Source organism: Miniopterus schreibersii, assembly GCF_964146895.1.
Source record: "Miniopterus schreibersii genome assembly, chromosome: 10".
NCBI classification, from domain to species: domain Eukaryota; kingdom Metazoa; phylum Chordata; class Mammalia; order Chiroptera; family Miniopteridae; genus Miniopterus; species Miniopterus schreibersii.
In genome coordinates, this window is record NC_138110.1 from 62077520 (window position 1) to 62100372 (window position 22853).

Here is a 22853-nt window from a genome sequence, read left to right on the forward strand (position 1 = left end):
GAGAAGCTGGCCCAGCAGTGGATTCACAGCAGGGACATAAGAACTGTGAGCTTCTCTCATCACTGGCGCTTGTCTAGAGCCGGGGCTAGAAAGCATCTGGCAACACCAGACTGACATGACTAATGAGGTGGGCAAATCCAGAGCGGTGTTCCCAAGGGCAGGTAAAGGGAGGCAGGCCAAGAGGTAACCTGGGTACAGTGGTAAAGGCAGGGGAAAGGAAGCCATCTTTCTAAGACCCTGAGCCTTGGAGAAAGATGTAGAGTTAAGAAGGATCTCGGGGCTCAGTTTCCCCATTTGCCGATCCCTCCTAGTCTGCAAGGCTATGGCATGATGAGAGGTGTGCAGGCCCAAGGATGGGATCAGGAGTGGGCTTCCAAGCATGCTCTGAGGAGGTGGGAGGTGGAAGCTGGGATGAGTGAAGCTGGAAGCTACTTTCAGCTCAGTTTGCTGAATCACTTTTGGGAAAGTCTGAAGCTAGAGTGTATGTGCAGAGGCAGAGAGAAAGCCTAAGGAACCAAGCCCTTTACTTTAGTCTGGCCTCCTCCTTAGAAGCTTGATGTTTGGCTTCTCAACCAGCAGAGTGCAGCAATTAAGAACAGGGACCCTGGGGACACACTTCCTGGGTTCAAATCCCAGCTCTGCCACTTACTGGCTGTGTAACCTTGGGAAAGTTACTTAACTGTTCTGTGCAACAGTTTGCTCATTTAGAAAACTACAATACCTCCCTCATAGTCTTATTAAGAGGATTAAACAAATGCTTGGCACCCTATAAGCTCAACTGCGTTTCAGCTTCAGTGTAGGAAGTCTCCACACTGATACTTTTGTTATCCCAAGAAAAGAGGCTGCTGGATTAACACAGGGCAAGTCAAGTAACCTGGCTGGTGTGAGTATGAACTTGAGGGAAGGGTCCTGTCTCATCACCTTCACCCCACCTGTGCTAGGCCTGGTGCCGGGAGGCTGCTGGCAAATGCTTGCTTGAATGCCTCCGAATGCAGACTTTTGTACCAGGCAAACTTTTTTCTGGCTCTCAATGGGCTCATGTCAAACCTAAAGGTCACTGCTTCCTGTTGGGAAACTACATCCTGTTGCCCTCTCCCCTGGGGGTGGAAGGCACTGGTCAGAGAAATGGTGACATGGCCTCCACTTTCCAGAGTGGCAAATTTTGGGTTTCTGGGCCTTTTTCCCCCTCCAAAGGTCAGCTGGGTGGGGTGTGAGCTCACAGGTGATAAAAATAAGCTGAGGTTCCTTGGCAGACAGGATTTTGGCATGGTCTTGGTGATTGTGCAAGGTAGAGGTAGGCTGCAGGCCCTGTCTTCTCCCGAACCCTAACCTGCGGTTTCTTCCCACAGAGGCTTGAGGAAGGAATCTCACAAGCCCTGGGACTGATGAAGCTCGGGCTCAGGTCTTAGAGCCTTTCAGCATGCCACTCCTCTGCCAATCCTCAGGAGACCTCAAGCCCACTGGGAGAGGGAGGCTGGCCAACCCCTTTGAGCTCTCTTATCCTTCAGTTGTGCCCAAAATGGAAAGAATACTGACCATGGAGTCAGACAGATCTGGGGTCAAAACCTTACTTTGTTCCTACCAGCTGTGAATTTCGGTGGTCCTGAGCCTCAGTTTCCCTGTATCAAACCTTCAGATCTTGTTGGATCCTGAGGAAGGGCTGACTCTAAGTCAGCTCACCAGAATTCTAAAAACACTGTAGACTTTTCTTTGAGAAAGTATTTTGGACCAAGTAAGATCAATATCCTTCCTTTTTTTCTTCTTTAAACTAAAATGATATTCAGCCAATTCAGTTCTTTCCCATGTGAATTTTACAATAACAAATTCATTCCCCCCCCCCCCCCTGTTTCTGGCCCATATCACATTTTTCAGAGAACAGCTTTGATCTTGTATGGTGAGAACACCTCTTCTGCCCATGGCTATCCATTGTTATTTTATTTAAAAAAATTTTTTTTAAAAATTGATTTTAGAGAGAGAGGAAAGGAGAAACATCGAGTTGCTGTTCCTCCCATCCTTGCATTCATTGGTTGACTCCTGCATGTGCCCCAACCAGGGATCGAACCCACAACCCTGGCACATCGGGATGATGCTGCAACTAACTGAGCCACCCGGCCAGGGCTCCATTGCTTTTTTAAGTTCTAATCTTCCTAGGTCAAATTTTGTGCTCTAAATTTTATCAAGAAAATGGTTCTTCTGATGATTTTTAGTCACTCACAAATTTTACCATGTGCAGTTTTAGCTGCTGTTGGTTTTATCTTCTGTTGATAATTTCTATCAGCAAAAATTATGAATTTGTTAAAAGGCAGACAAACAACTGTTCCTTAGCTAATCCATGACAAATTTGGGACAGTGTTCCTCAGTTATTTTCTAAAGGGAAAAAATGTCTTTGTTGTCAAAATGATACAGGTCCAAATAATTCTGTTTGAGTAACTGGATGGAGCTCTCTTGCAGGGTTGTTGAAATAAAAGTGAAATAATCTGCATCAGCACATGGCATACCAATGGCTTTCAAAATATACTGGGTTCTCTCACTCTGTGATGGTGGTTGGGCTGTAGGGAGGGGTGAGGGTTTCAAGCCTCTCAAAGAGGCAGGGTTTGGATGGGCGAGAGCTGGAATGGGGGTTGGGGTGGGGTAAGATGCTAATCAGGATGGGAAAGGATGGGTCCCAGCGCCTAGAAGTAGCTTCTCAGACCCCACCTCACCCTGGGCCATCAGGAAGGGAGAGGTCTATTTTTGAGGAAGAGTGACTGGGTCTGCCACTATCTTGCTAGGGCCAAATTGCAGAGGTGCCTTTGATTTTGTAGGATGGAGGCTGGACTAGAATTCCCCCAAGGTGGCTAGACCAAGATTTTGTGGGTGAAGGTAGGTGTAGTTGAACAACACTGAACTCAGTCAAAAGACCAGAGTTCAAGCCCTGTGGCTCAGTTGGTTGAGTATCATCCCATGCACCAAAAGGCTGCGGGTCTGATTCACAGTCATGGCACATACTGAGGTTGCGGGTTTGATTCCCAGTTGGGGTGTATGCTGCAGGCAACCGATTGATGTTTCTCTCTCTCCCTCTTCTTTCCCCTCTTCCAAATCAATGAAAACATAAAAAACAAAACAAAACAAAAAACAGAGTTCAAGTCCCAGCTGTGACCTCAGGCCAGCAGCTCACTCATGGTGCACTTGGCACTGTGTTCTAGGCACGTTACGGATCTGTGACATGCCTAGATGTGTCCCATGCCCCTACCAGGAGGTACTTGGCAGATCTCCACCTTATAGGTGAAAAAGCTGGTGCTCGGAGAGCTTGTGTAGCTTACACAAGTTATGGAGTTGGCAGAGCCAGGTCTTGGTTCCAGGGCCACCTGCCTCCTGAGCTCACACTTCTGACTAACTCTGTTCTGCCAGCGTGCCTAGAGGAATGAGGCCAAACTCACCTTGGCTTTCAATGCCTTTGCGAGCAATACTCTTTCTTTCTAGATTTCTCTCTGACTGCTCTGGGAGATTCTGATTGCCTCTTACCACGCACAGACCTTCCAGCTCCTGGCCTGGCCTCTCCCTCCTTCACACCTCTTGGAAGGGTTTCCTACCCTTCCAAGCTGAGTTCAAGTTGCGTTCCTTCCTCTTGGGAACTTTCCCTGACCTGCTGGCTGCCTCATGGTCTCTATCAGTGGTTCTCAGCTTGAGACTGTACCACTTCAAGGGGCGAGACGGAAACAGATGGGGATGCTTTCATAGTTGGGCTGGGGGCACAACTCCCATCTGGCAAGAGGACTGGGGATGCCAAATGTTTACAATGCACAGAGAACTGGCATGTCCAAAATGCCAACAGCAGCCCTACCTGAGGATCACTGGTCTAGGTCCTTCTTCCCCACTGAACTGACACAAGCATGTGAAGCTTAGCCCTACTGCTTATCAACTATGTGATCTTAGCAAATTTGTTAACCAGTCTGAGCTTCAGTTTTCAAATGTAACAGGATTAAAAGCAAAAGCTAACTTTATAAGGTTATCTAGCAGGTTAACACAATGATGATAACAAGAGCTGACCCATGAGGAAAGGTACTAGTATTTTCTTCCACATTCAGGTGAGGAAATTGAGGCTAGAGAGATTAACTAACTTGCCCAAAGTCTCAGGGCAATTAAGCGGCAGAGTCTGGATTCAAAGTCAGGTAGTCAAATTCCAGAGCCTGTCCTTCTAACTTCTCACTACACTGCCCTCTCTCATAAAATAAGATCATGTGCCAGGAGCCCTGCACAGTGCTTGTTGTAGCGGGCTCTAATACCTGGTGGGGGCACCGGCATTACTCAGCTCAGTACTGTGACAAGTAACTGACATTACTGTTCACAAATATTATTTTCCCAGCAACCAGGGGACACTCCTATCACTCCCTGTAAGGACACTGTGGCCCAGAGAAATTATGGTTCTTATCCTAAGTAACCCACAGTGTCACACAGGGGAAAGATTCCCTTGGGTCTTACAGCCAGGATTCAAACCTGGCTCTGAATGACGCCAAAGGTCATGTTCTCATCCAGGACCCTGTACTGGCTCCTGAAAAAGCTGCTTCAAAGGCTGCAGAGATGCCTTCTGACCTGATGGTGTGGGACAGGGCCAGGATTCCCAGCACGAAGAAATACATGGACAGCAAGAGGTTGATGTACTCCTGGGAGAATATCTGAGGCAGAAATACAAAGAGAAACAGAAAGTCAGGGTTGCTGGTGGCTGGGAGGAAACCAGAGTCCCCGCTTCTCTTCTGGAGGTTGGTTGCACCCCTCTGGAGTTGGGAACAGTGTCCGGGAGAATCTCTGACAGCACTAGGGGCCTCCTAGTTTCTGTGGCCATGGGGAAAAAAAGAGAGGACCACAGGTACACCTCCCAAAGGAGTCTGGGTTTGCACTTGGTGGCTCCATTACCCGGAGACAGGCAATATTATGTCTGTGTCCAGAGTCCTGCATGGGAATCGTGGGGGAGGAGAGTCTGAGGTTCAGAGTCCCAAGAGAGCTGTCTGGACCTAAGAACATACTCTTCAGTTTCCTTCTCCAAGGCCGGAGCATGCTGATTACGCCCTGCCTCTCTCTCCACATCACGCTCTTCTGGACAACTCCTCCCATGGTGATGACTGGGAGGTAGACAGCCAGCCCTGACAGCTGCTTCTTGGTCTTATATTGTTAGTGAAACTGAGAAATGTTCTCTCTCACAGTGATCCAAAGCCAACTGTCACATGTTGTTAATTCTAGACTTGGGGAAGGCTCTGCCATGTTCCGCCTCAGTCACTGCACCGCCTTCTGAATTTGTTATGAGGGTGTCTAACTGGGAGGCGATAATGTGCTGTTGTGTGGGCCACAGGACACTGGACACTCTCATGTAGGGCTGTTCTGGAATCGGTTTAAATCTGCCCATGTGATCACGTCACTCCCCTGCTTAAAGCCTCCCAGCAGCAGCTCCCTCTGCTCTCATGGCTGAAGGCCTCCATCCTTACCTTGGCCTCTCAGGCGCTCATGGTGACCACTGCACACCTCCTCTGTTGCAGCTCACACCATGCCTGTTCTTGCTCTACATGCTGCCCAGATACTCTCTTCTCTTCACCTAGGCCAACCCTACTCACCATTCTTCTGCTCTCAGCTGAGCAGCTTTCCTTGACATGGCAAGGAAATTCCTCATTAATTCAGCTCATGTTTACTGCCTACTGCCTACTACATGCAGGGCATTCATGCTAACCACTGGGGAGTTAGCAAGGAATAAGGCAGAAAAGTCCCTGCTCCGATGGAGTTCATTTGCCAGTGAGGGAAAAAGAATCTCAAAAGAAACAAATATGCAATATATTGCCAGGCGGTGATGGGAGCCAAGAAGAAAAGCTAGCAGGGCAAGTAGATGGAGAGAGAAGTGGGGAGAGCTGCTCTTTAGACAGGTGTCCAGGGAAAGCCCCCCCAAAACAGGATGACATTCACTTCATTTAGGATAGGACCCTTAACAAAGGGTGCAGCTGTGAGGATATTTGGGGGATGAGCATTTGAGGCAGAGGGAAGGGCGGGTGCAAAGGTCCTGAGGTGGGTACATGCTTATGTGTGCAGGGAATAGTGAGGGACTGAGTCTGGAGCTGAGAGAGCAAGGGGAGAGGGTCAAGAGATGAGGCTGGGAAGGTAGGAGGGAGACAGACCCTGCACGGCCGTGAAAAGGCTTTGGATGCATCTGGGTGAGACAGGTTGGACCTGGAGGGCTATGATGTGATGGCCTGGGAGGATCCCTTTGCTGCTGTGTGGAAGACAGTACAGGGTAAAGGTGGAAGCAGAGCCCAGTGAGGAGGGCATTGCATAATCCAGTGGAAGGAGGGCAGTGCCCTGGGATGGGATGGAGGGAAGTGATGAGCAGTGGTCAGACTGCAGATTTGGTCTGGAACTGCAGATGCAAGACGTGCTCAGGGGCTAGCATAAGGCCTGAGAAGGAGCAGGGAGCAGGTTTTTTGCCTGAGCAGTGCGATGTGGATGGAGGTGCTGTTATCTAATATGGAGGGTCTGGGCAGGAGCTGGGGTTCATTCCAGGATGGTTCTTCTGTGCTTCCCTGGTGCTCCAGACCTTGCCTTCACAGCACTTCCTAGCACTGTACCTTCTCATTTACCTATGTGATCATTTAATGAGCGTCTGTCTCCACTGCTTAACAAGAAACTCCTTGAAGGCAGGGAAGGGTTGGCTGTTGTTCTTACTCTGGTGTCCCTGGCACCCAGCACAGGGCCTGGTGTGTAGCAGGCACTCAATAAACGCTTATAGAATGAGTGAATGGATGAGCAAATCAGTGGCCTATATTGTGAATGCTATGAGAAAAAGACCTATGAACATAGGCATGCAGATTGTGTCTTACTTGTGATGTGGTGTACTCTCACACAGTGTTCTGCCAATGCGGCCCTTGGGAAAAATTTCTCTGGCTACACCTTTGAGCTTCTGGTTGGCCTGACTGTGTGGACTAGGAATTGTGCGCCAAGTCTCGCTTTCTTGGTGCCCTGGCTGCTAGAAAGTTTAATTTTCATGAGCTGCCTCAAAGCAATCAATTTTAGATGAGATGGGATTAAGTAAATTTTATGATTTTGAGAAATGTTAGAAACTCCAGTTTAGAAACACTCAGGAAAGGAGGAAAAGGGCTGTGTGACAGCTGCTGCTAAACAAACCAACTAACCAGCTGTCAGTCTGGAGCCCGGGAGGAATCCGGTGGCTGTGTTGTCCAGGAGAACTGCCTTTCAGAAATGTGGGCGTAGACATTCTGGAGACATGGGGAAGAGGTATGCTGTGCCCTCTGGCACGAGGCAGGCTGGGCTTACCTGCCAGGAGAGGAGGACAGGCCGAGCAACAGACATCCAGTCCCTTAAATAAAAATGTGCACACCCTCTGCTACCAGAAATTCCTTCCTAGGGAATCTAGCCTAAGGAAGGAATCCTAGGTACTAAATATGTTAGAAGGTCTTGAGGCAAGGGCCTGGATGTGTATTCCTGGCACTGAGCAAGGCAGAGACTTGAGAAATATCTGCTAAAAGCCAAACCAGAGGCAATGGGCTAAATGTACACAGAGCCCCAGAGAGATCTCAAAAGTACAGGGGAAAGAAAAAGGAAACAGAGGGAGATGTATTGCACAATTCTATTTACGGAAATTAGACCCTCACTCAATACACACAGATGCACCAACACCATATATTTTACAAAGAGACACATCTAAGGACATAAATCAAACCATTAGAGCAGGTACCTCTGACAGAGCGGGAAAAGGAGGTGGGAAATGAGGCGGGCATCAGGGGTTTGGGGGAGGGGGGACAAGGAGTGGGACCTGGCATGAATTGATGACGCTGTGCTATAAACCAAAGCATTTGATAAACTTTTCAGCTGAGGTCCAGGAAAAAAAGGAAAAAAACAAAACCAAAACTGATGAATACCTCATATTACTTGATTCACTCTTATTTATTGATAAGAATAAAAATCAGAATGATTTTTTCTGTTTAAAGTGAGGGGGATGATGTAAGGCAACCACGGTGGATCTGCTTAGGGGGATATCCTGAAACCATTAAAAAGAGTAGTACTGATCCAACAACGAGGGAGCGATGGACCAGGAGACAGGCATTAGCAATTACATTTTACTGGTAAAAACAAAGAATCTGGATGCTACCCAATGCAGGTGAGGATACTGGGAAGCCAGCACACTTGTGACTGTTAGAGGGAATGTAAACTGGTATAATCTCTTTGGGTGGATGGGGCACTATCTGTCCAAATTACAAACAGAGACGCTATTTGACCTGGCAATCTTACTGCAGATACACTTGTAAATATGTCCAGGGGCCAAGATATGTGCACGAAGACGTTCCCGGCAGCACTGCTGTGATGCCCCAGCACTAAGTACCTCTCAGGACACAGCCATAAAACAGACCTGCAAGTGGCTATTAAAAAGAATGAAGCAGCCCGGCTGAGCATGGCTCAGCGGTTGAGCATCGATCTAGGATCCAGGCGATCGGGGTTTGATTCCCGGTCAGGGCACATGCCTGGGTTGCGGGCTCGATCATCAATGACTTTCTCATCATTGATGTTTCTATGTCTCTCTCTCCCTCTCATTTCCTCTCTCTGAAATCAATAAAGATATATTTAAAAAAACAAAACAAAAAACTCCATTAAAAAAAAAAAAAGAATGAAGCAGATTTAACTGTCTTGATACAAAAATATCTCCATGATAAAAATCACATGTTTGAAATATGTATTTTTAAATTTTACCATAAATGTAGATCTGTACATGAAAGATTCATAAGAAACTATATTGAGAAGAGGATTATGGCTCATTTACACCTTCCCTTAGATTGAAAAAAATTTAACCATGTATATGGTATTTTTAAAATGTAAATTAAAGGTTGTCCCTGAGGAATTTTCACTGACCAGGAAAAAAGTGCTTGTGGTACACTATTTTAAAAAAAAGACACAACACTACTGTTACAATGATTATTATAGTTATGTTAAAAACATGCTTATCAGAAACCTGAAAGGAGATAGGCCAAAATGTCAAAAGGGATTACTTTTGTGTATATTTCCCTCTCTTGATATTTCCCCTCCCTTTCTTTACGTTTTCTGCGTATATTACTTTTATAACTAGAAAATAAGACATGTTATATTAAAAAGTAGTTTAAAGAGAGTTTGCAGTAACATGAAAAAATGCTTATGATGTTATTAATGGGAAGGAAAAGAAGCAGCTACAAAACTGAACACACCACATGGTCACAGTGACGGCAAAACCATGCACGGGAGAAATGGTGGAAGGACACACCTCAAAAGGGAATCTGTGACTGTCTCTGGAGGAGGGGTTTTGGATGACTGCTGTTTTTCCCTTTTTATTTTTCTGTGTTTTCCAGGTTTTCAACACTGAGCCTGTGTAACTTTTATTAGGAAAATAAACCTCGATAAATTAAAAAAAAAAAAAAAAAAGCAATTAGTATGGTAGAGGTATGTCTGAGACACAAGCTATACCCCATCCCAACATAAATAGTACCATGAAACCAAACGGGTATTACGCAAACAAAACAAGAAGCTCCACGCAGAAAAGAAGTCAAGACTGGTGGGACAGAGTCCCAAACACCAATAGCGGTTGTCTCTGGGAAGTGGGTCTAGGGGTGGATTATGATGATTTTTTTCCTGCTCTTTATTTTCTATAAATAAACATGCATGCCTCCCATGATGGAAAAAACAAAATAAAATAAAGTTACTGAAACCAAATGACTAACAGAGGGCAAAGACTTACTTTGAAAAAGAGGTAGAGCCCCAAGAGCGTGCAGCTGGCGATGATGGGGAAGCGGGCGGCGTCCCGGCTGGTGATCGTCTCGGGCATGTCCGAGGCATTCTAGAGGAGAGAACAAAGGTGCCGACTGAGCAGGGGTGTGATTCTGGCCTCCAAGGGCTGGAAACTGGTGAGAATTTGATGCCCCAATAGCTCATTCATCTCCTTCCCGCTCTGCCCAGGTTCAATTTGGTGCCTCAGGGGTCGTATGTTTTCTTAACTCAAGGCTTTGTTAATGCTGTTCCCTCTGCCAGGAGTGCTGCCTAACCACCCTGGGGCAGGATGCTCTGATCCTACTATTTTGCCATTGAGGAAATCTGGACCCTGACAGGGAAAGTCCAGGGAGGATCCCATGCACATGTGGCTTACCTGGGGAGAGGAGCTATGGCAGAGGCAGTCAGAGTATGTAATAACTGGAAAAAACCCCCAAAACCCTGGAAACAGATGACAATAGTTGTCCTAGAATTCATGAGAACTATTTCCAATTTTCTTATGGATTAGCTAAGAGGTAAATATGATTAATCTTTTATCCAGTAGGTAGTGAATATTGTGTGGAAACAAACCAACAACCAACAAAACCGACAATGGTTGGACCTGCACATGGGAAGGCACTGCAGTGAGAAGCCAATCTTGACAACACTTAAAAGTTAAGAAATTTGGGAAAACCCAATCTGGTAAGAGTGAAAGCCACAACTGAATTTACCATGGCAGATGCTGTAGTTGGCAGGAATGTGATGTGGTAAAAAGCTGACAGAGGATAAATGTTTACATGAAAAATAACGGAATGCAATCAAAATAATTTTAGTATTATAAATATGGAAACAAATGGAAGTGGAGTAATACTGCAGCATAGGAATTAAACAGCTTTATAGAATTCATACCAAAAGACTTTCTAATGAAAATCCATCGATGGTCATACATTAAACACAGGGTGAAAAGTGTTCAGGACCATGATGCTCTCCATGCCCTCTGCGAGGCAAAATCCTCAGTCCCCAAGGACCCAGCAAATGTCACTGCCACGAAGCTTTTCCAGATCCCCCACTGGGATAAGCCTACTTCACAACTGCCACTCTCACTGCATATTATGTCTAATTCTACTTTATATTATAGCTACCGAAAGTCCTGGCAACACCAGATTAGACTTCTGCTCATGCCAGAGAGAAGTTCTCTCCACAACAGCCACAGATTCATCTCAGTGCCCGAGATTCCACCATCATGTCCATCCTGTGAATAAGGCACCAGTGTCCCTAAGAGATCATGTTCAGCTGTAGTCTCATTAATATTTTGGCTCACAGCTGCCTCTTAAAAACCAACAGGCCAAAACAAGCTAAGGAGGAAGCTGCCTGGAGAGGCAGATTTTGGCCCAGGGAGGCCCTCACGCATCACAGTGGAAGCCTGCAGAAGGGGAAGGAGATGGGGGCACAGAGCAAGAAGCCCATGAAATGATCACTAGGAGATGAAGGGGTGGGGAACTGGGATGCTTATATGCCACCTGTTTGTGTACAAACTGGTCCAGCCTTTTGGGGAGTGCAGCTTGGCAGGTGCGTCAAATCATAACCTGCACATGGTCAAGATACAAAGAGAAGATTCACAGAATAGGAACTACAAATGGCTTTTAATCACAGGACAAATGTTGGTCCTCACTTTTAACAAGAGAAGCTCAAATTAAAATACCCTGAGATTCCACTTTACATCATCAGGATGGCAAAAATCCACAAATTTGATAATACGCTGAGTCGGTGAGGCTGTGGGGAAAATGGGCTGACCCACACTGGTCTTGCTGTAGAGCACGTTGGCAATAGCTGTTGAAAGCATAATGTACATATCCTTGGACCAAGCAATTCCACTTCTGGGAATTTTTCCTACAGATATAATTCACACGTGTGCAAAACGATGCATATAAAGTATAGCCAAGGTATTCATTGCTCTCTTAATGGCTTCCTGGGTGACTGAGACAAATCATTTATTCATCTGTCAAACAGGTGACAATCTCTAGTTTTACTTACCTCTAAAAGGGTCTCCTAAACCAAATGAGATATGAGATGTGAAAGATCCTGGCAAACTAAAGTGCTGTGATCATATGAGAAGCTGTGACGAGGCCCCCTTCATCAAACCCCCACAAAGGCATGGCTGAGGGGCACAGGTACAGGACTGGAAGATAGCAGCTCCCCTCTGGAGCTCCCTGAGGCAGCTGTGTGAGTCATTCTCTGGAAACTTTGCTGGCAGGTGGCAACACTGGGGGTGGGTGAACAACACTGACACTGAGAGGCAGGGTTATTATCCCTCCCTTCTCTCTCAGCCCTTAGTTTCTGCTTTTGTCAGGAGTGTGCTGGGGGGCTTGGGCAAATTCCTCACCCCCCCCCCCCCGTGTACCTCCACAAATTCTATGTTTCCTACGTTTGAGCACACACAATACAAATAAACCAACCCCCTTACCACCCCCCCCCCCCCCCAAAAACTAGCTCCTGACCTCAAAGAGTTCACAGGCAGGCAGGATAAGACCTTGACAGCAAACAGAATATTACAATATGCTGTGACACGTGACAAAGTAAGACATGTATACTGAAGCGATGCATGGTACAAGTGCCAAATGGTTGAGAGAGGGTTCTGATGTCAGAAAGCCCAGTCTGCCTGCTCTGCCTCCCCAGCTGTGGGACCTTGGGAGTTATTCTCTCTCAGGGCCTCAACTTCCTCAGCTGTAGTATGAGTTGTCAGGAGTCTATGAATTTTGCACTGGAAGTATTCAGTGCTGTGCCTTGAGCTTGTCACTCAAGCTGTATAAACAATTTTTGTATTATATACACAGGAATCATGAGAAAGCAAACAGGACACTACTTCTGCACGGAAGCAGGGGAATGTCAGAAGTGGTTGGAGCAGATGCCACTTAAGGAAGAACTTAAAGGCCAAGCACACAGGTGTGAAAGTACACAGTGGACTCTGGCTTCACCTACCAATCAATGTTAGGGCTCATTTCTACACATTCCATTCATTTCAGCCCAGTATCCTGGGCGGGAAGAGGCATAATATTATTTGATGACAAACCAAGGTTGAACAGATGCTCCATCAAACAAAGGAATCAGGTCTCCTCCATGAGTGACTGTTATAAATATCCCATGCTGTAATGCTGAGTCAGGATGGGAGACTTGAAATCTGACTGAAAGTAACAGTAATAAGGATAACATTTAACGAGAGCCTTCTAGGGGTCAACCACTGTTCTAGGCATTTTACATCTTCACAAAAGCTGTATGAAGCAGGTACTTTTAGTAGCTCCATTTTATAGATGAGGAGACTGAGGGTCAGAGAGGTGAAATAACTTGCTTTAAGGTCACACAGCTGGCAAGCAGCAAAGCCAGGATTCACAATGAGGCCGTGTGGTTCCAGAGCCCAAACTCTTGGCTATTACTCCCTAGGTGCCCTCTGCCTTTCCTATCTGGAAATTTCTGCTGGAAAGTTGTGACGAGATGCTCAGGAAGCCGGGGTCCTTTCTGAGGAACAGACTCCTGGCAACAGAACAGTTAATCATCATAGTTACAAAAATAAAAAATGTTGTTAGGATTTTCTAATTCAACTTGGATTTTTTTTTTAACCGGACACTCCTATGTGAATGCAATAGCTTCTGACACACGAAACATAATTTGAATAGGGGGGAAAGCTGGCACAAGTAGCAGAAATAAATTTAGCTTCTAGTGACATTCTGGATGTTCAGTTATCAGGGTGGAAGCAAAAGCAGTGAGGGGAGACAGATGCCCGGCTTCAAGTAATCGGTTCAGCTCAGGCTCTGGAGTACTGCTTCCAGGCCATGCCTTAGAAACACTCTGGAATTTGCTCTGGAATTTGTGGACCATCCTGTTACTCTATCACTCCAGCTGGAGAGCGCAGGGTCTCCTCTCCTTACCACAATGCTCACTCACTACCCTGCCACAGTTCTGCTTCCTAAGCATTTCCTGAACTAACACCCCCCCACTCCAATCCTCTGCTCCCAACCACCTCACCGGCCTCTTTCCTTTCTCCCTCCTGCCTATTACCACCCTGCCAGGAGCCCTTTCGGAAGCTGAGACCTGACTGTATCACATACCTGCTCAAAACCCTCCGGAGAATGAACTACTAAGCAGCCATTACACAGGAATCGAGGTCACTGTGGGCAGGAGTGTAAACTGATACAACCCCAATGGTGGATAATTTGGTAAAATTAAAACACTCACATTGTCTTTGACCCAGCAAATCAATTTCAAGTAATTTATCCTACAAATACACAGACAAGTGTGAAATAACTGTATGAGATAAATTTCAGCATGGCCTGTAACAGCAAAGGACTGGCACAACCTCAATGACCAGCAGAGGACTTTAAGTCAGGGCTCTCACACTTAGGCACACATCAGAATCACCAGGAGGGTTGTGAAAACAGACTACTGGCCCACCTAAGGTTCTCATTCCGAATCTGCATTTCTCATAAGTTCCCAGGTGATGCTGCTGCTGCTGGTCCCGGAGTCACGCTTGGGGTACAGGCGGGACACCGGACAGCTATCAGATAAGAACACGACCACTCCATAAGTAGACATATTTATCGCCAATATATATTCAATGAAAAAAGGAAAGGTGCAAAGGAGTGTATATATAATAAAATATAATAGTTATACAGCAAAAGTGGGGAAAGCATGTTTACTTATTTGTAAAGGCATAGAATCTTTTGGATGGTTATCCAAGAAACAGGGTCTGCGTCTGAGGGGAACGAGGGCCACTGGTGGGAGCCTCACTGGGCACCCCCTGCTCTGGACTCTATGCCACGGGCACGCATCACCCACCCTCCCTGCCGCAGACAACGAGGCAGATCTACGTGTACTGACATAGGAAGTGACCAAGATATTGTTAAAGAAAAAGTAAATCAAGCTGCAGAGTTTTATGCCCTATAATTCCTTTTTTTTTAATCCTCACCGGAGGATATTGTTCCTATTGCTTTTCAGAGAGTGTGGAAGAGAGAAAGAGAAACATCGATGTGAGAGAGACACATCGATTGGTTGCCCTCCAGCACCCTGACCAGGCCAGGGATCGAGCCTGCAACTGAGGTCCGTGCCCTTGGCCGGAACGGAACCCGGGACCCTTCAGTCCACAGCCAACACCCTAGCCACTGAGCCAAACCGGCCAGCGCTAAATCCTCATTATTATAAAATAAACTTACATATGGGTATACACAGGCATACACGTATGTTTGTATAAACACAGAAGTTCTGGAAGGTTACACACCAAACATCCAACTGAGTTGCTTCCAAGGAGTGGTACCGAGGAGGCTTTTCCTTTTACTTCTGCATTGCTTGAATTTTTTCCCCCCAAGTGCAAGTGTGCAGTAATTTAGTAACTATGAAGATTAACTGTTGCGTTGCCTCCAGGATTCAGTACCTCAGAAAACCCGTAGGCTCCCTGAGCATCTTTCTGTCCCCCCATCCAAGCCTCACATCACACTACTCCCCACCTTGCTTGTGGTCCCAGGCCTCCCTCCTTCCTGGTCTGCCTGCTGAGCTCTCACTCGTCCATGCAAAGACAACTGCTGCCAACTCTAAGAGGCACATCAGCACTCAGTTTAGTTGTCTGGTCACACACCTGTTTCTCTTTGGTGACTGAGCTCTGTGAGGGCAGGGCTTGGCCTTCTTTGTCCTGGCACCCCTGGTACCCAGCCCAGGGCCTGGCATAGAGCAGGAGCCCGCTCCAGTTGGCTGAGGGCATCCTCTGAGTTACAGGCCAAGCGCCTTTGAAGCAATCTGCTGTGCAGCTATTGCTGGGCCTGGGATCTGCTCCTTTTAGGGAACACAGGTCTCTGACAGGAATGGGTACCCTCCAAGATGACTCCTCCCATGCCTACTTCTCCCTAACACACTCCTGGATCCTCCGCTTCCTTCTCCCCAATATTTCTGCCTGTTTTGGACAAGTTGGTCCCAGGGAGAACTCTGTCCTCACATGCCCTCTCTCAGCTGGCTTTGGGGTTTAACACTGGTGGGAAATCAAAACTCTTGGGCCCCCATTCTGACTTTTCTCTCTCCTTGCCAAATGACCAGGTAAGCATGACTCAGGGCCTGTCCTTTCCCTAGGCCAAAATGCCACTTGAATCAAAAAGGCTTTGTAAACTTTAGGATGTACTGGTGGTGGGGGGCTGCTGAGTAAGGATCAGGATGTTTGCAGCTTCATGCATAGTCTTCCACCCGCGCTGTCCCGCAGGAGATGCTGGGGGGAGGTGTTTAGAGGCAACGGTGGACCTAAAGCTCTCTTCTATCCAGACCCTCTGCTCCAGCCACCTCATCTGCTAAACTGCCTCACACCCTGATTACCTGGTTTCCTCATTCCCAGAATGTCTTCTGCATTAAGGCTCGAGCCCACCTTCAGCACAAAACTGCCCTGCCCCACGCCAGGTGTGCTCAGCCTTTCTCCCTAAACCCTGTATTACAATCACAGAGCTAGGTATTCCTCCCTCACCCAGACACCTAAACTCCCTGGTGACAGGGCTCTGACCCACTTATCTCTGTAGCATCCCCACACCCTAGACAATACTGGAGGTTCAGGAAGGAAACTTTGTTGCCTGGAAGGTGTTTTCTGAAGAGATTAGTGATCCATACGTGGAGAAGGTGCCCAGAATTACTCAAGATAGTTTTGGGAGCCTCTCAGCTAAACCGTCCAGCTTACATATGCTGCCCCTCACCTCCTTTGTCCTGGTCTATTTCAGAACTTCTCCCTGCACCAAGTGTCTCCCTGAAAGGTACGGGAGGGAGGCTGAAGGCCACCTGAACTCTGCTTAGACGAGGCAGAACAGAAAGGTAAATGGGGCCACCCTCCCTGACTACGCCCCCTGCATCTGACCAGCAGCTGAGTTCTTGGATCTTGAGGAAGGAAGGTGGCAGGCCTCAGCCACTGCTCAAGTTGGGTAATGTTTCGAGAGTGCGGGTTTTAGCAGTTTCAAAAGTGGCAGCTGCTTTGTGGGCCTGCCCTCTTTGGGTAAGACAGCTTCCGCTTAGGCTCAGCTTCAGGTTTGTATGGGGAGGAGCAGCAAGGAGCTGCAGATCAGGAGGCGGTGGAGGAGGGGATGGGTGACAGGAAGTGAGAAGCCACTGGCAGAAGGGGCTAGAGAGGACTTAATATAGGGAAGAAGGGAGGGGGGAGGAAGCGGAGAGGTGGAAGGTGCTGGGGTTCTCTTTGGTATCCAATGGGACAGAGTTGAGGAAAACCAGGGATGGGGTCTGGCCCGGTCTTACCCGAGAGGCCAACAGCAGCTCAGGCGCTCAGTAGGTAGGCCCAGTTTGGTGGAGGGACTGTCTTGGGTGCATAGAGAGAAAGGCTACTTTGAGGTAGGGTCATGGCCTGGGGTGGGAACAGGGTTAGGGATTAGAACTGGGTCTGGGCTCTGGTCGGCCAAGGTTAGCTGGTTGTCAGGGAGAGGAAACCAGCAAAATAAGGTGTCTCTGTCTGGTTAAAAAGGGAGGCACCAAGGTGCCAGGGACTGAGGGGCGGGCTGGCTGGAGCTGGTTCCAGAAAGTGATGTAAAACAGCGGAGGCAGGCCTGGGGCTACACTCCTGGGTTAATTTTTTAGAGGCAGGGGCAAGGGCCTGATCTGGGGTTTCTGGGAGAGCACACGACAGGCCAGATTCCAGTCAGACAGGTGTCAGAGTCCGGGGATGGGCCTGGGTGCTAGAATCTGCCCTGGGATGGGGAGCGGCAGGGTTCCTCACAGAGGGATGACGCGAGGCTGTGCCCGTCAGGAATTCTCGGGGCCAGTGCCCGCCAGGTACAGACCGGGGTTACTCCAGGGCGTGGGACGGGGTGCCTGCCTCAGAAGTTAGTGCCGGAATCGGGGAGGGTCGGCTGACAGCGTTAGAAACCAGGCCCTGCTCGAGGAAGGTGTCAGCAGCCGGTTCGCGGGTCGGTGCCCAGATGTGGCGGCGCCTAAGGCCGGGCGCGGGAAGCGGGCCCGGGGCGGGGATCGAGCCTCGGACGGGTCGGTGTCAGCTCCCTCTGCGGCGGGTCCATGCCAGCCGTGCCCCGGGTGGGAGGCGGGAAGCACCCGGTTGTGCCGCGGCCCCTACCTTGCCGCGGGCGCAGCGCACGGAGCGCAGGGCGCCGAAGAAGATGGGCAGCAGCGCCATGAGCAGGAGGCTGCCGTAGGCCAGCGCGATTCCCTCGGGCGTGGAGGGCGGCCGCGCCGTGCCGTTGGCCGGGCTGCCCGCCTGGGCGCTGCCGTTATGCGGGTCGCTGAGGGCCGAGTCCATAGCGAGGCTGCGCTCCGGGGGCGACTCCAGTTCGGCCGCTGCAGCGGAATCGCAGAAGGAAGACGGGCACTGCGGGGAAAGCCACGTTCCCCTAAAGAAACAGGAAGTGACGTGCCCCCCGCCGGCCGGGCTGCGCACGCGTGCGCGGTCACGCCTCCCCGCCCGCGCGCCCCCTAGCGGAGGCGGAGGGCCGGGCGGCCGGTTGCTAAGCAACTGGCTAAGCGAGGGAGAGAGAGGACCCCGGCTGCCGCGGCGGGCGTCCGTCCCGAGGGAGACCCCGGCATCTTACTCTCAGGCCCAGCCCGTCGCCTCGGCCCAGGAGACCGCCCCGCAGGCCCTGATCCTCGTAACTGAGAATTTGCTTACTCACGCACGCATTCATCCGGTACCCCACGGTCCCCCCCTCCCTGACCAGTTGAATAGCCCATTATATGCCCGGCGCTGTCCTAGGCTCCGGGGACACACAGCGGGAGCAATGCAGGCAAACGTCTGTCCCTGCCCCCTTTAAGCTTGCGCTTTTGGTTTGATGGAATGGGGGATGTTGGGAAGACAAATAAAATGAACCAAATAAATAAATATGAAGTCTATAGGGTCCTAGTGTATAGTTATGTGTTATGGAGCATGTTAATGGAGATAAGTAATTGAGAGAGGCCTTCCTCTCTGGGAACCGAGCACACTTCTACATATGATTTGGGCCAGGGTGGTTCCAGACAGTTCCACAGGATGAAGTTCAGGGGGCTGTCTTTGCAGAGCAGCAGCCCTGTGGGGCTCCCAGTGCATGTGTGTCCAGGGGTGAGGGGGGGGTGTGGGCAGCAGTGGCCTGGGCTTGGGTGCGGGCCCGTGCTATCTGGGGCTCCTGGCTGTGTTACTGCTGCCCTAGTTTAGAGCTGGAGTCAGTGTGTGTCCGACAAACTGGAGAAAGCTGCACCCCGCAGGCACTGAGCACTGGAGAAAGCTTGAGCCAGTGGGTAGAGAAGAAAGCATGCTTTCCAGGACCCCAGGCAGTGGGCCGCCTACAACCAGGACGGGAAGATGGGCTCTCCTCATGTCCCTCTAGTATACTCTGCTAAAGGCGTAACATACGTCAGCTGGCAAAGGAGAAATCTTTTCAAGGCTCAGCTCCATTACCACAGAGCTAGCATAAAGTGGACTTAGAGCTGAAAGGCAATTAATTGATAAATGGCACAGATGGTGTAAAATCACATGGCTTGATCCAAGCTTAGCAGGTGGTGAGGTGGGGCTGGAGCATGGGGTTCATGGTGAGGGGAGGCAAAGGCAAGGAGTCAGACTATAAAAGTTTGAATAGTAGAGTTGTTTGCCTAGTATATTCCAGGCACTGTACTAGTAACTTTCTGTGTGTCTTCTTGGATCTCAATAACATTAGTAAGGGATGATTGGCCCACTTTTATAGATGAGGAAACAGCCTCACAGAGGTAAACTAACCAGCCCACATCACACAGTCAGCAGTGGGAGAGGAGAGACTTGAATTCAGGCCTGCAAGACTCCAAAAACACTACTCTTTCCAACATTCTAGCTACACAGAAGACTAAGGAGTTTGTGCCAGGGTAGCTTAGTTCTGGGCAGATGGTGTATAGTTTCAGGCTCTGTTTTTCAATACGCTGGACATACCTTAGTGAATGGGTGAAGGCAGTGTGCCTGATGGATTCATTCATCAATAATTCAGGCCACCAGATTTGCCCAGCAACTGGACCTCATGGCTCTGAGCCTCTTCATCTGAGAGCAAACAATCGGAAATCAGAGACGCCCCTGCTTTGCACTAGGCTGAGCACTTGATTTCGTTTGGCCTAGGGCAGATCTGGCCATCTCCCTTTACACTCCAGGGTGGGAAATTGTGAATATGACCCATGGGACTGACGGGTTGACCCAAGTTCAGAAAGCTCCTGTCAAGGATTGGATTTCTGTCTTGGGGTCTACCTGTCTTGATAGTTTCCAGAGATAGGGATAAGACAGTCTGAGGGTGGGTGCCTGAGGCTTTATCTAACAAAGCCTCCTGTATAAGGCTACTTTTCCAGAGGAGATCTGAGCTGACATTAAGAATGGAGGTTGCTTAGAGCCTGGGGTAGTTAAATTACCAAATATTTGTTCCAAAGAAACATGCAGTCTTTCCCTCACCCCTTTTCCATTATTATTGTATCAGTCACTGTGAATGGATTTCCCATTTTTTCTCATATGCTCACACACATACACATACACACTTGGCACACACTATGACGAGCTTAAGTAGTTCTGAAAATAAGAAGCAAGGATCACTAATGGACACTAAAACTACTGAGAGTAAGGCTCTTAAGGAACAGGATATTCATACCATCTTAAAGTTTACCCCGCAGATTACTTATTAATAATAAAAGGAAGAAGTTTCCTTTACAATGGAGTGACCTGGTGGGCACTCCGCTAACAAATGATCAAGCTTTGCATCACCAGATAGGATGCGACAAAATGGCAAGATGCAATGCAATGTGGGGGACACATCACCTGTGTAATCTTGCCAAACATGTTTAAGCTGCATCTACTCATGAGGAAAAATCAGAAAAGTCAAGATTGTGGTGCATTCTACAAGACAGCTAGCCTGGAATCTTAAAAAATGTTGGTGCCATGAAAGAAAAAAAAAATCCATGAGATTGTTGTAGATGAAAGGAGACTGAAGAGGTGAAAACCAAATGCAATGTATCATCCTTCATTGGGTCCTGGATCGCAACATTTCTGTGAAGGAAATGTTCAGACAAGTGGGGAAATTTGACTACGGATTGTTTGGATGTGATAAGGCTATCGTGGCACTGCAGGCCCTTTTGAATCCAGGTGTGGTCCCCAGAACTGCAGCATCAGCATCACCTGGGAGCCTATAAGAAATGCAGGATCTCAGGCTCCCCCCAAGATCCACCAGATCTCCAGATGGTCCACATGACATTTAGCCTTAGAAGTGCTAAGGTAGGAGAACTTCCTTATTTGTAGAAGGTATATTTTAGCTCATGAGCCCAGGTGGTCCTGGGGTTTTGATCTTTGTGAGAGAATGGGATTGAAAGCAGTAAAACGCTGTATAAATGTTTACTGTTCTTATTATCTGTTGAGACCAGAGGGCCTTTAAATATATGTGCTCAATAAATATTTGTATATAGATGAGTGAATACATTGTTTCCTCCACCTAACCTTTTTCTCACCCCACAACCCTGGTTAACCCTGAATCGTCCCTCAGAATTTGAGTCAAATATCATCTCCTTAGGGAACCTCAGGGAACTGCCGTCTTTCTAGCAGGGTGGAGCCCCCGCTAAGTGCCACAGGGGTTTTATTAAGATAGAAGAAACAGGGAGAAATACCGTGCCCCATACTTCCTGGCATTAGGGCTGGAATCATTTGGGAGAGTTTTTTGGAAGCCAAAACAACTCATGTAAATTGTGTCTTTAGCTCCACAATCCTAGAGAAATTCTTGAACAGGTCTACTAGGGGTATGTCCAAGGATTTCCCTGCAGTTTTTTGTTGTTTGTTAGCAGGAAGTTAGAGCAAGCTTAGGTGTGTGTCACTGGAAACAGTAGAAAAAATGTGCTGGATGTATACCATGGGATATGAGGCTGCGATAGGAAGCAACAAGCCAAGAGCATGCTCAGCTAGTGCATGTCCTGGTCTGGGCAGGATGGCCATAGTTTCTGCCCTTTGTCCTGGCTTAATTATTAATAGAACCCCTTGCACTCTTAAAAGCGTACCAGTTTGGATGATAGTGAATGGTCACCATCCTAGGCCAGGTTCCCTAGATGCAGAGCCTGAGATAGGGATTCTTGTTTGAGTGATTTTGGGGGAAAGTGCACTTAGGAGGAAATGAATGAGGGAAGAACAGGCTAAGGAAGTAAAAGGCTAAGTGAGGAGGGGGGATCTCAGCCAGAGACGTCCTTCAGCCTGACCCCAAGGGGAGCTCTGGGGCACACACTGCAGCTTCGAGGCTAGGCCTCTTGTACCTCTGGATCTGTCAGGCATTGGTCGCAGTCTAGGGAAGGGGTGGGTGGGGTTGTGTCCCTGGCTAGTTAGCATCTGTTTGACCAAGGGCAGTTCTACAGAGAAGGTGACAGCTGTGAGTGGCTTTTAGCCACCACTCATGACAGCTGGGGGTTAGGCCACAACGTCTGGTAAAGGGGACCTGGGTGGGGCACTAACTTCATCCCTTACAGTCCCCCTAACCCTCATCAGCATGTGTAGATCTTTAAAAGTAGAGCTGAGCATTAAGAAAAATGTGCGATATCATTTATATAAGTTAAAAGTACATATCAGGCCCTGGCCAGGTAGTTCAGTTGGTTGGAGCATCATCCCTACACCAAAAAGTTGCGGGTTCAATTCCCAGTCAGGGCACATGCGTAGGTTGCGGGTTCGATCCCTAGTTGGGGCACATATGGGAAGCAGCTGATCTGTGTTTCTCTCTCACATCGATGTTTCTCTCTCTCTCTTTCCCTTTCTCTCTCTATAAAATCAATTAAAATATATCCTCGGGTAAGGATTTTTTAAAAAGTACATATCATACGGCAACATTGCAAAACCAACAAGAATATTTACATATTAAAGAATACATATCAAGTACATAAGAATGGTTGCCTATAGAGGGATCAGAATGAGCATGAAAACTGGTAATTAAAACCAAAAAATATGTACATAAGTAAGATAAAACAGGGGCCTTGCAGAAAATGGCGGTGACAGTCTACCGAGAAGGAAGGAATGTGACGGACACATCTCTCTGCTCCTGACATTCAAAAAAGAAAATAAAAGACCTTTGAAGCCTTACAAACAAAGGCATCATTTCAGAGTCCCCTTTGTTCTTTGTTGGGTTGAGGACAGG

General features: G+C 48.1%; 1 protein-coding gene across 3 annotated transcripts in view; it reads right to left on the minus strand.

Moving 5' to 3' along the window:
• The window catches only part of HM13 (histocompatibility minor 13), a 37259-nt gene extending 19065 nt beyond the window's left edge, over positions 1-18194 (minus strand). Inside the window, exons 1-3 of one of the 3 annotated variants that reach the window (XR_013999747.1) lie at positions 17837-18194; positions 9737-9835; positions 4573-4655 (exon numbers count right to left, since the gene is read on the minus strand). Coding sequence is in view for 2 of the 3 variants with exons in the window: in XM_081149907.1 (XP_081006033.1) it covers positions 4573-4655; positions 9737-9835; positions 17837-18019 (365 nt within the window). In the remaining variant the exon portion in view is untranslated. The remainder of the gene's footprint in view (positions 1-4572; positions 4656-9736; positions 9836-17836) is intronic. The other 2 variants (XM_081149907.1, XM_081149908.1) reach the window with 2 other exon arrangements.
• Positions 18195-22853: the final 4659 nt, after the last annotated feature.